At 38.5% G+C, this 13,686-nt stretch overlaps 1 protein-coding gene across 2 annotated transcripts in view; it reads left to right on the plus strand.

The window, feature by feature from the left end:
* The first annotated feature begins 9,340 nt into the window (after positions 1-9,340).
* POLI (DNA polymerase iota) overlaps positions 9,341-13,686 on the plus strand; it is a 28,971-nt gene continuing 24,625 nt past the window's right edge. The window contains exons 1-3 of one of the 2 annotated variants that reach the window (XM_042910474.1): positions 9,341-9,611; positions 10,979-11,089; positions 13,503-13,667. In XM_042910474.1, coding sequence (XP_042766408.1) covers positions 9,464-9,611; positions 10,979-11,089; positions 13,503-13,667 — 424 coding nt within the window. In that variant the 5' untranslated portion in view covers positions 9,341-9,463. Of the gene's footprint in view, positions 9,612-10,879; positions 11,090-13,502; positions 13,668-13,686 lie in introns of both variants that reach the window. The other variant, XM_042910475.1, reaches the window with a different exon arrangement.

The raw sequence follows: 13,686 nt of genomic DNA on the forward strand, positions 1-13,686 counted from the left end.
CTCAATCTGCGTTCAAAGCCTACAGTGCGCCAGTTACTTAACTTTTCTAAACCTCCATTTCCTTGTCTGTAAAATAGAGACATTTCCTTCTTGAGTTGTGTATTAGACTAGAGAGAGACAAATGGCCAAGCATGTGCTGGGTGACTACTGAATAGTAATTATAAAACAGTATTATTGCTGAACTGCAAAAAGGACTTCCTTTTAATGATTATCACGCACAAAATGATCTCCAAGAGTGAACTCCCCCAGCACTTGATTAGCAAAATTCCTAGATATTTACTTCCTCCACTGAGTCATAATGAAGCCAAATGATATCTACATTTTACTTTTTCAAATTCAACCACATGCACTTGACAAGAAAGAAAAAAAAATGGAAAGAGGAAAAAAATTTCCCCCAATTTTAAATTATCTAGGTAATTTAGTCCAATAGCCCACTCAGTGAGCCAATACTCTGGCATAAATAAAAAATGATATAGATCTTTCTCTCAGTTGGTCTTGCTTCCAATGGGTCTCTCAAAGGATGGACATTTTGTGGTGCAAAGCATAATTTTGGTATCCTGAAATGCATGCTTCTGTACAAACTGTTCCTAAAGCAGAGGCCAACAACTGTACTTTGCCTGCTGCTCAACTACAAGAACAATGTTCTGTTTCAAAGCTGGAGGGAAAACCAGCTTTATCAGAATTATTGAGAAATAGTAGGTCTGTCTGAAGTAACGACTTCCTGAGGAATTTTCCCATGCAATTAAAAAAAAAATCCTCTTATTTTGAAATCATTTTAGACTTACAGAAGTTGCAAAAAAGTTACAAAACTAATTCAGAAAGTTGTTGCCTCCCCTTAATTTCTCTAATGTTTAATTTTTTTAAAATATTTATTTTTGAGAGAGAGAGACAGAGCATGAGCGGGGCAGGGGCAGAGAGAGAGGGAGACACAGAATCCTAAGCAGGCTCCAGGCTCTGAGCTGTCAGCACAGAGCCCGATGCAGGGCTTGAACTCACGCACGAACTGTGGAATCATGACCTGAGCTGAAGTCAGACACTTAACTGACTGAGCAACCTACGCGACCCAGTTTCTCTATTGTTAACAATATAATAACCATAATAAAAGGATCAAAAGCAGGAGACATTGGTACAAAACTGTTAACTAAACTACATAGCTTATTCAACCTTTGCCTGTTTTTCCCCCCACTGTCCTTTTTCTGTCCCAGGAAATGATCCAGAATCTGAACTTTCATTTATTTGTTATGTTTTCATAGTCTCTTCCAGTCTGTCATATTTCCTCATCTTTCTTAGTCTTTCATTTTGATCTGTGCCTCCATGAAGGTAAAGAAATGCGAAGTGAAGTCAGTATTTTTATAAATGTCTTAAGTAGGAACTGATTTCTTAGGTAATGATGTATAAATCCAAAACCAGGATATTTCCTACAGTGGATTATTTATTAATTTGTCACTATACAAGTGAATGTAGCAGATGCCATTAAAGGAACAAGTGCTTTTGTCCTTGGGTAGTTACTGCCTTCTAGTAGGAGTCATTTCAGATGCTGACAGAAGAATGTGTTGGTAGTATACCGTTTGTCTCTCTTCAGATGAATTGCATATTCAGCAATTCTGACTTCAGCGTCTCATTACCACTGATTTCTTAATAATCTTTCTGGCTTTTATTCAAAGAAAAATAAGCTAAAACTTATATGACAAGTTAGAATCATCTCGTGTTGGAAGCTCTTTTTATGGAGTGATGATTTTAACAGCAGTAATTATCTGTCGGGTGCCAGTATGTTCAAAAATATCCTTCAATTATAAAAATTAAATGGGCATTAACTGAATAGATAGCATCTTTTAAGTAATTTTAAACTATGGTAATAGAAATGGAAAATAATAGTTGAAACTTAGGAAGTTTAAATTTCTGTAAACATAATTCAGAAGACAGTATTTATCAATTTATACACGTTAACTAATAAAAAGGCAAAATGCTCATTGCACTTTTGAATATCAGCAGCAACATATAAGCTTTTCCCTCCAACTTTACTGACATATAACTGCAAATAAAAATTATGTTTAAGGTATGCAACATGATGATTTAATATAAGTACACATTGTGAAATGGTTACCACTATCAAGTTAATTAACACATCCATTGCCTCACAGAGTTACCTTTGTGTGTGTGTGTGTGTGTGTGTGTGTGTGTGTGTGTGTGTGTGTGTGTTGGGTCTAGAAGACTGTCTTTTTCATTTTTGTGTTCTTTTATTTGTAAAGATTTGAAAAAATATTAAGGTTTATTTAGATTCTGGTTTGTGATTCTCTATTTTTTAAAATAACCTTTTTATTTTGGTATAAATGTCTGTTTAAAGAAAAGTTGCAAAAATAATAGAGAGAGCTCTCACCCCTCATCAGTTTCCCCAGCCATTCACATCTTACATTACCATGGTACTTTGGTCAAAACTAAGAAAACAACATTGATGTATTTACACAAACTTGAGATTTTATTTGGGTTTTGCCAGTTTTCCCATAAATGTCCTCTTTCTGTTCTGGAATCTAAGCCAGGATGCCACGTTGCATTTAGTTGTCAGGTCTCCTTAGTCTCTTTTAACCCATGACAGTTCCTTTTACCTTGTTGTTCTTGACCTTGATACCTTTTATGAATACTAACCAACTGTTTTAAGTCCCTCCATTTGAGTTTGTCTGAGGTTTTCTTATGATTACACTGAGGTTCTTCTGGGCAACAATTCCATAGAAGTGATACTGCACATCCTATCAGGGGTATATGATACCTACATGATCATTTGGTTGAGGCAGTGACTGCCAGGTTTCTCCACTGTAAATTTACTATTCCCCCCTTTCCATCCTCTGTTCTTTGGAAGGAAGTCACTGTCTGTCCTCCAGCAAGAAGAAGAGATTAAGCCCCACCTCCTGGAGGGGGCTTATCTGCATATATTATTTGGAGTCTTCTATAAGAAAGATTTATCTATACAGGACTTTTAAAAATCTAACATTATTAAGTTAGCCAATTGATATCAAAATAATGCCATTCATTTACAGCATGCATATTTTTTGGTATTTACCAATAAAGCACAAGGCATACTAGGTCCCTGCCCTAATACAATTTACATTCTAGTAGGAGACAGAGATTAAAAACAAGTAAAGGGAAAATAAACAGTTCCATATTTGGGTGTTATAAATGATACTCAGCACGTTGTGAGAGAATGTGATTCTGGGGGAGGCCATCTGAGAGAGTGCGGTTTGGAAAAGTCAGTTAGAGGTGTCGCTATTTGAACTGAGAACTGGAAAAACAGAACAAGCCAGTTATGTGAAAACATTTTCAAATGATAGGGTGGTCTGGAGGCTGGAGATTGTCCTGTGGTTAATTTAATGTGTTAATTTGACTGGGCCATAGGGTGCCCATGTATTTGGTTAAACTTTATTCTGGTTATGTCCATGAAATGTTTCTCGATGAGATCAACATTTAAATTGATAGAATGAGTGAAGTAGATTGCCTTCCCCAGTGAGGATAGCCTCATCCAATCTGTTGAAGGCCTGAATAGTGCCAAAAGGCTAAGTGAGGAAGAATTTGCTTTCTCTGCCTGAATGTCACAGAGCTGGGACACTGGTCTGCTGCCTTCAAAGTTGGACTCAAACTGGAATTTACACCATTGGCTCTCCTGGTTCTCCGGCCTTTAGGCTCAGACTGGAACAGTATCACCAGCTCTCCTGGATCTCCAGCTTGCTGACTGCAGACCAACATATATCCCCGGAATAGAAAGGGGTTTGGTGTGGCCCAAGTGTAAGGAAAAATGATAAACTGCTCTGAGAAGAAGTAGAGAAGAAAAGGTCAAATGTGCCCCAGTGGAGCCTGGAGAAACATGGCAAGAAAGGGGTTTGAATTTTACTCTAAAGGTTGTGGGAAGCCTTTGAAAGGTTCTTAGCAGGACAATGAAATTATAGATCATCATTGTAGGGCCCACAGTTGGTAAAAGGCAGACGTTAGGCTAAGCCAGGGATAACTGCACGTGGCCTGGACGCGGAGTGCGTTGATGCGTAAGCAGAGGAGTGGAGGGATTTGAGACCACCTCTGGAAGTAAAACTGACAGACCTCATTATCATGATGTGCTTTCACGGGGTGTTTTATTAATTTAACAGGATAAAGGTAACATTATTACTTAACTTTGGGGTTAGATTTGTCCTAGGGAAGGGTGGGACTCCTTCGACTCCTGACACAAAGATGTATGTACAAGGATGTTTACTGCAGCAAAAAATCAGAAATAAGTGTCCATCAATCTGGAGTTGTAAAACAATGCAGCCACTAAAAAGAATACAGTATATTTTTATGCATGGAAAATAAATGATGTTCAAGAGATACTAATTGAAAAAACACGGTGCAGGAAGTCTGTACAATATGAGCCCACTCATATAAATTAAAAATGATTATCACTATGTCTATCCTATCCTTAGCATTATAAGAAAAGATCTGATCCAATATATCTATATATCGTTAATAGTGGTTAACTCTGTTGACAATGGTTATATCAAAGTGCAGTGGGGATTATGGAGGATTTTCATTTTATACCTTATGTTTTTTGTTTTACTAGAATATTTTAAACAATGGATGAGAATAAAAATGATTTTTTTTTAAATCAGAGGCACAAGCAGTACTTTCAGGATTAATAGGTACTTTAATGAAGTCTTTGAATCAACTTTAAAAATAAGTCCTATACATATAAATGTCATTTTCCTTTTTGTGTTTATATTAAATTCAAACTAAAAACATGAAGATTATTGATTAAACTAAAATTATTAACATTTCCAAGATGATGCTGAGACCATATTTATTCATTTCCCTCAAATTAACATCAAAAACAAGTAAATGTATGAAGGTTTTTCTAGGTTATTTATTCCGGCAATGCATCTCACAACAGTTTTTGTGGTTTGGTAGAGAAATAGATGCAGAAATATATTTGTGAAATTAAAAAAAAAAACATTTTTAACTTGTGATTTATGAAAAGACTATTAAAGCATGGTTATCTCGGAGCATCCAAATTATGGATTGTTATGGGTTATTTCCATTTTCTTCTTATCTCCTTTCTATATTTTCCAAATTCTCCATAATCATGAATTACTTTTGCAATCAGAAAAAGGGTTTCTTTTTTAAAAAATGATTACATTAAAGGAGGTGTCTATCGATTTAATATAGTAAACCTGATCTATTTCAATGTGCTTGCATTTTCTATATGACATCCAGTAATTCTCTTTCCCTCAGTGGCTGAAGTTTGCAGACGTTATTTATAAACGAGGACCAAATGACTTGTATTATGATCACATTGGTCCCCATCTCTCTCCAGAATGACAAAGCAAGGTCCACTGAGCACAACCTGACAAGCAATGTTTTAAATGCCATTACTAAAACAACTACACAGGCTTTTCATCAGACTTCTACAGAACCACAAAGAAAGGTCAAAGCAAAGAGAAGCTGTTAGAAAAACGCCAGCCTCATATACCTTCTCATAGCCACAATCACATGGTATGAAGCAAATATTTTTAGGTTACAGAGAGAAAAATTGAAACTGCAGCTTTGGTGTGCAATGCGATGTACAGAATGAGAGAGAGAGAGACAGAGGAAGGTTTTTTCATGACAATTAAAGTTTTCATGCAAAGGGTTTGGGATCCTGGATGAAAGTTCAGTAAATACTGGAGGACATGCACATTGTACAACAGCGTGTCATAATTATAGTTTGCTTTCAACCATCTGAAGCCTTTATGTGTTTTCTGGTTTTAGCTTCTAAGCCTTATAAATTATTTCTGACTCATCAGCCTTTCACCCTAGGGGCAACTCACAAGCTCCATAAAAATGTAGATATTTTTCTTAAATCTCTTTTCTAGCAAATGCATTTGTTTTTAGCCTCAGAACGTAAATTCCCACAGTGAAAAGCAACTAAATAATACTTGTCTCCCTCTCTTACATCCCCCTTTTTCTAGAAACGTCCATTTATAATTAAAAGCACATATCTGAAGATCAATTCTTCATTATGACTGGAAACCTGAAGCTGAGGAGAGAGCTGGGAACAGGATAGTGTAAACACTACTAGTGGGCCAGAGCGCCCAACCTCGGCCCAACTGACACCTTGGGCTGGCTAGTTCTTTATTGTGAAGGGGTGCCCTGTACATTGTAGGATGTTCAACAATATCCTTGGCCTCTACACACTAGACAGATGTCAGTAGTGCAGAACTCCAATTCCGCAAACATGACCACCACAATATCTTCAAGATATTGCCAAATATCCCTAGCAGACAAAATCAATCCCAATTGAGAAACACTGCACTAGGCTAAAAACCTTACAAAACCAAATTCTCTGTGCCTTTGCCAATTCAAATTGTTCTTTTGACCCTACAGTCAATTTCTACATACCTAACTCCCTACCAACATAAAATACAGACACTCACAAACACCTTCACACTCTTTGTGTCAAAGCCCTTGAACATTGTCTAGAGTTTTGCCTTTGAGCTGTATGTAGCCAATTTGGCTAGGAGGAGAGAAACAGGCAGTGGTAACTTTCCCACCCTTCACTGACATGGGCGTTCATGCTTGTCACTTTTAATGTACATAAGTTCATGGTGTCTTGACTTCTGAAGCTTGAAAATGTCCCCAGTTGTGTTTTTTTTTAAATCTGCTAGTCACACTCTATAACCCCAGGCTCCCCATGAATATTATTTCAACCACAGTTTTATTTAATTAAATATGTTTATTCTGCCTTGAAATTCTCTCACTTTGCACTTAAATATGCAATTGTGATCTAGGCTCAATATGTTTATTTCCTGAAATAATCCTCAATTAGAACCAGCTAATTAAAATAGAGGAAGGGATTTATAGAATAAAAGAAGCACTTCCCAATTCATTCCTCAACAAAGCAACACATATTAGCTCATATAAATTGTATTTTTATGCCTCTTAATACATTTGAGGGATGTTTATTCTCCCTACTTCAAGTTATCTGATGTTTGAAGCACCAGGGAAGACAGAGGGAGTGACTTCCTCCACGGAAGAAACATTATTAACAAATCCTTCTCTATGGAAAACTCTGACAGGTGGATTTACCATTACTAGATTCATAATCTTGAGTAAGCACCTTAGTCTCTGCTGGCCTGTTTCATTTTTGGTAAAATGAGAATGACGATGCCTACCCTCTAGGGCATGTTGAATGAGATCATCTGTTTGAAGCTCTTAGTCCTATGCCTGACATAGAGATGTTTTATTAATGTCATTTCTATGCCACTTCTCTTCTTTGTTCCTAGCACCAGCTAAATAATTTGTGAGGTACAATGCACAATAAAAATGAATGCTCCCTTGCTCAATTATTATTAAGAATTTCAAGATGACAACAGCAGAACACTAAACCAAGCGCAGGGCCCTTCTAAGCAGGGGGCTATCTCTGTATTACTGTAGAAGTTGTACACTCAAAAAGCCAGCCCTGGGGCACCTGGGTGGCTCAGTTGGTTAAACCAACTTCGACTCAGGCAATGATCTCAAGGTCTGTGAGTTGGAGCCCTGCGTAGGGCTCTGTGCTGACAGCTCAGAGCTGGATTCTGTGTCTCCCTCTCTCTCGGCTCCTCCCCGACTAATGCTCTGTCTCTCTCAAAAATGAATAAACATTAAAAAAATTAAAAAGTTGGGGCGCCTGGGTGGCTCAGTTGGTTAAGCGGCCGACTTCGGCTCAGGTCATGATCTCGCGGTCCGTGAGTTCGAGCCCCGCGTCGGGCTCTGTGCTGACAGCTCAGAGCCTGGAGCCTGTTTCAGATTCTGTGTCTCCCTCTCTCTCTGACCTTCCCCCATTCATGCTCTGTCTCTCTCTGTCTCAAAAATGAATAAACATTAAAAAAAATTTTTTTAAAAATTAAAAAGTAAATAAATTTTAAAAAGTTAAAAAAAAAAAGCACCAGCCCTGCGTGCTCCCTGAGGGTTTTTGAGGTTCCATTTATCTATTCTACTAAATTAAAAGCCCCTCTTCAGTTTGACAATTACAGGGAAATAAATGTAACTAACCAGATAGGGCTTGATTGTGTGTGTTGTTTTTCAAAGCTGGCTCACTTTTGCTTAAGCTGTTGAGTGTTACTGAGCCTAGAGCTGTTAAAAAGGAGTTATTTTAATCTGCCATGGCATTTCAGGGGTTTGTATCATTCTCAATATGGGGGAATTAAAAAAAAAAATACCTTTGTTGTCTGTAAGTAATTGGACCCCTGATGATAGCCCAAGAGGCACTTAAGGGCCGAAGAGGCACTTAATTGAAAAGCTCTTTATCTACAGTTATAAAACGGTATTCACAAAGAAAGCAGCATAGCTCTAAATATTTTAGATCCTACACTGGAGAGTTTTAGAGAACTGGTCCAGATGTCTAAGGGTAAAATACCCAAAGAGGAAGACTTGGTCTTCAAACCACTGAACCCCAGTTCTGCCCGTCATTCTTTCTTTAAGGATGCATCAGCATGTCCTTTAAAAGGTTTGCAAGTTCACACATCCTTGACAAGTGTCAAGGTTCACTTGTAAGAGCGAAATTCTCTTTAAGAAAAAGGCAAAATGTGTTTGTAAATATATGTATAAATATGTACGTACACACATAAAAATTTCCAAATTTCCTCTTATGGAAAACACAAACACACACACACACACACGCAGAGGCACACAAGCATCTTAACAGAAAGCAAAGACGACTATCATTTATTGAGCACCCTCTGTGTGTCAGGTGTTTTACATACATTGGAATACTAAACTATATGTTTTCATTCACTTATTTAATCTCTAGACACTCAAGGCAACGGTCCCCCCCAACAGTGGAGAAACCGAAGCTCAGAGGAGTTATGCAACCTGCCCAAAGTCAGAAAATTAGCAAGTTTGGAGGCTCTGGTTTGGAAATTTTATCTGATTCCAAAACTTCATATATCACGATCCTATACCCTTTAGATGATTAAGAATTCAGAGATCCAATTTGTCAGTGTCTTTGAATCAAACAACGAACAAAATGCAACAATATTTAACATACTTGCTAATCATGTCAGTTCACACGGCCCCCTTGGTCTTACCATAATTCCCACCCTTTCTCTTACCCCCCATCACCACGAATCGTTCAGTGTCTTAAGTGTTACCAGTTTTGCTTGTGACAGTTATCGAGAGAACAGGCTGGCCCCAGTTAAGATAAAAAAAGTTAAAATTTGTGGCGTGGGACTAACTCCGAAGACCTCAAGAAAAAAAAAAAAAAGAGCTGTTTGTGACGGTAATCCCTCACTTCCGGCCTCAACCGGGCGAGAAGCAACCTCAGCACGTGGGACCAAACGATTCCCAAGCCGCGCGTTCCTCCGGGCAACTGGCTGGTCGGCCCGGGCCGCGCAGGCGCCAAGGCCGAAGCGACTGGGGGCGGTCGGCCCCTGGTTTCCCAGGAGACGGGGCGGAAGCGGCCGGAAACTGCGCTGTCGTTGGCCGCGGCAGGATGGAGAAGCTGGGGGTGGAGCCGGAGGAGGAAGCCGGCCGCGACGAGGAGGAGGACGCGGCTAAGGCCATGGACCGGGCGGAGGCGGGGGAGGCAGGCTGCTCGCGCGATGCGCCGGTGCTTGAGGAGCCCGGCGGCGTCCCTTGGTGTAAATAAGAAGGGCGGGGCGGGCGGAGGCCAGGGGAGGCGGCGGCGGCCGTTGGGGCGCGACAGTCCCTGCCTCGCTCTGTTCCTTTCGTTTTCACGGCTTGGTAGAGAGAGCTGCCCTTCGTTACCTGCTGTTTACAGCTAAGGACGGGGTCGGCGAATCAGTTTGTTATTCCAGGGTGCATTTGTGATCCCTCAAATAGCCGAAGAGGCGCCGGGGCTGAGTAAGGTTGCAGAAGTAGAGAACCTTGTCGCCCACTTGGCGGAGGTTGGGGCTGTAGCTTGGCTCGGCACCGAAAACGAGGCACATCTGCAGTGGCCATCTCTTCGAGGACCCGCTTTCGGCCTCTGGAAATATAAGGGCTCTACCTTGTACTGCCCAACCCCAGGGCCTGAGGCCAAGGCTCTTCCTTGCCCCCTTCTGCGCCCCCGTTTGACTTTTAATTTTTGGAATTAATTTTAGACTCACAGAAGTTGCAGAAGCGGCTTTCCCTACTGTTAATATCTTATGTCACTTATGTTGATATCTAATGTACATATGTCAAAACTGAGAAGTGAACACTGGCATAATACTGTTAAGTACAAACGCTCTACAGGGTTTGCCAGTTTTTTCCACTTAGTTTTCTGTTCCAGTATCCAGATCAGAATACCACATTGCACTTAGCCTGCCTCGTTTTTAATTGGTTAAGAGCCGGAATCTCCTCTCTCATCCCCCTCCGCACTCCATGACCTGAGCTACTTCTTCAAATTCAAGAAATATTTACTCATTCTTTTAATTTAGCGAGTATTTATTGGTAGTCTGTTATATGCCAGGCCCTGTCCTAGATACTGGGGATTCAGCATTGAACTAGATAATCCTGCCCTCATATGGGTGCCAGATAAAGTCTACTGGAACCCATAGGTCTGGATTCTGCCCTTTTGTATTTAACGATTCTTTTTTTTTTTTTTTTTATTTAAGAACATGCCACTTAGGATAATTTTTAAGTTGGTTGAAATCAGCATTAAACTTACCTATCCCTTGCGGTTTAATCTAAACTTTATTATAAATTTCCAGGTGATAGGATTACCTCTTTCATCTTCCATTATCGATTTTTCCCCCTCAAAAGTTATTTCTAGCCTGAGAAAAATACAGTGCACAAAGAAATACTAAGTACACAGGACTGAAGACCCTCCTATAGATGGAGTTTCTCTCGTGTCGGTAATTTTTAGATGCTTTGACACATAAATCTAGGAAGAAACTTAAAATCATTCTTCATTCTTCCTTCTCAGTTACCATGTCTTAAGGGACTGCCAATTGCTCAGAGATGATAAGCAGCCTGAATATATTTTTCTATTTCTTTGCATATTGTGCATTGGTTCATGGTCAAGTGGTGCCAGAAGGAGGTTCTTCATCCAGAGTCATAGTGCATGTGGATCTGGATTGCTTTTATGCACAAGTAGAAATGATATCAAATCCGGAACTGAAGGGTAAACCTTTAGGTAATTCTGGACATTTTCATTTTGTATAAGAGTATTAACTATGTTGATTATATTCTGATTTATTAACCATATTAAAGATTTTGGAAGCAGTTCTTAAGGTACTTCATAGGCAGTAAACTTGGCTTCTCTAGTAGGCGTAAAATTTATAAACCTCATTTAATGATGAAAATGATGAATTTTACACAAGTAGTGTATATAGCCAACTGAACACATAAACAGAAAGACCATAAGCTATTAGTCTTTTTCTCAATGGTTAAAATTAAAAAATGTCTTATTACATTCTAATGACATTTTCACCTATCCAACCACCTTTTGATTTTGACTCTTGAACTGTGTAACATGACAAAATAGTTGGATTTTGAACAGAACCCTAAATACTGAGGCATATAGAGTGTAAATTTTTCCTAAAAATGCAGGTATCTTTTTAAATAAAAGGCAAAGAGGGATTTTATGTGGAGGGTTTACTTGTATATGTTCGCTTGTTTTAGCATTTCTATTACATGTATGTCTTAAGTTGGAAAAGTCATTTAAATTTCCTAAAATTTCTTTTATGCATGTAGTAAGAATTTATCTTTTAGTATAAGCGTAAAGAACAATTCTGGTTCACCAGCTGCTAACCTCTTGTGCCTAGGTTGTGTTTGATAAATCCCAATTCAACCTAGCCTACTTGATTTACTAAAGAAGAACAAAGGGATGACTAGTTTTTGGTGTACCAATATCAGTCTAGGATTTTTAATCCTGAGGGATTCATCATTCATTCTTAGGGTGTCAAGGAATTAGGATTAGGAGCTATAAAATTTTCTGCTAAAGTCATTTCTAATTAGTAGCAGTGTAACATAAGATGCTGTGTAGGTAATGCTTAATAAAATATAGTATAATTAAGACACAGGGATGAATGATTATCTGGAAGTGAGAAATGTGATGCTGAAAGTTTCTGGGAGAAACGGAAAGTAGTCTTTCAGTTATACTCAACAAATATGTGACTATTTAACTTGGGCTGGTAACATATAGTAGTAGTGAGTCCATATAATTTAATTCTGTATTAGGAGACTACTTTTTAAGTTAAGGAACTTACCAGTCTGATTTTTATATAGCTCACTGATGAATCTTAAATCACTACTTTTGACCCAGAGCTTCTATTGTGGAGTATATAATTGGATATGTCACAAATCTTTATATGAAATAATGTTTCTTTGCCTTGTTTATAATATCAAAGTTTTAGAAACAAATGTCTTACGTTGGTGGAGTGGACATAATCTTTTTTTTCTTCTACATGTTTGTGTTTTAATGAACACTACTTTTACAGTGGTAAACAAATGGTCAACTTGTGTAAAGAGAAAAGTAATTTCAGCAATCTTAAGCCACCACTAGTAAACGAGAATTTGTGTAGTCTGTAGATGGTCATAATTTAGTCATTTTTGATAAGGAGGGATCCCATTAATGATGCCTCAGTGCCTTATCTTTTCTGCAAATTACTCTGGGGAACAGTTTAGTAATTGCAACATTTATTGGGAGGAGATCCTTCATGCTTGTTGTAGGTTGGCACTTATAATAGAACATTGCTTTATAGTCATCGGAAAGTTTTTCTAGCAGAAACCAGTGATTAATTGTACTCAGTTATTTTCATCTGCTTTATTTTTTGGTGAACATAGCCTAGACCTATATAAAGAGTTAATTCAGTATAAATTAATCTGGTTTCATATTGTCTGAAAAAAAATCCCTAGGAGGATTTTGTTTCTATCTTTTTGCTGAAGACTCCAGACAATATACTGATTTACTTTTAGTTTTTAAATGTTTATTTCGAGAGAGAGAGAAGAGAGCAGGGTAGGTGCAGAGAGAGAGGGAGAGAGAATCCCAAGCAGGCTCTGTGCTTTTAGCACAGAGTCCAATGCGGGGCTTGATGTCACGATTCTTGAGATTATAACCTGAGCTGAAATCAAGACTCAGATGCTTAACTGACTGAGCCACCCAGGTGCCCTGAGAATATACTGATTTATGATATTTTTTGTTAATTTTATTTATAGAACCTTGGTGAATGGAGGCTATACTTAAAAACAAATTTTTTTTTAACGTTTATTTATTTTTGAGACAGAGAGAGAGCATGAACAGGGGAGGCGCAGAGAGAGAGGGAGACACAGAATCTGAAACGGGCACCAGGCTCTGAGGTGTCAGCACAGAGCTGACGCGGGGCTCGAACTCACGGATCATGAGATCATGACCTGAGCTGAAGTCGGACACTTAACTGACTGAGCCACCCAGGCGCCCCAAGGCTATACTTGTTAACTGAATAGCACTTTTTCATTTTAATCAGAATAGATTGCTTTACAATTTAAAATTATGGAATTAGTAAATAATATATTAAGATTTTCTTTAATCCTGTTCAGTTTTCTCATAAAATATTTACTTTTTATAGGGGTTCAACAGAAATATTTGGTGGTTACCTGCAACTATGAAGCCAGGAAACTTGGAATTAAGAAACTTATGACTGTCAGAGATGCAAAAGAAAAATGTCCACAGCTGGTATTAGTTAATGGAGAAGACTTGACACGTTACAGAGAGATGTCATATAAGGTTACAGGTACAGATTATGGGCAGTA

This window comes from Panthera leo, chromosome D3 (genome assembly GCF_018350215.1).
Source record: "Panthera leo isolate Ple1 chromosome D3, P.leo_Ple1_pat1.1, whole genome shotgun sequence".
NCBI lineage: Eukaryota > Metazoa > Chordata > Mammalia > Carnivora > Felidae > Panthera > Panthera leo.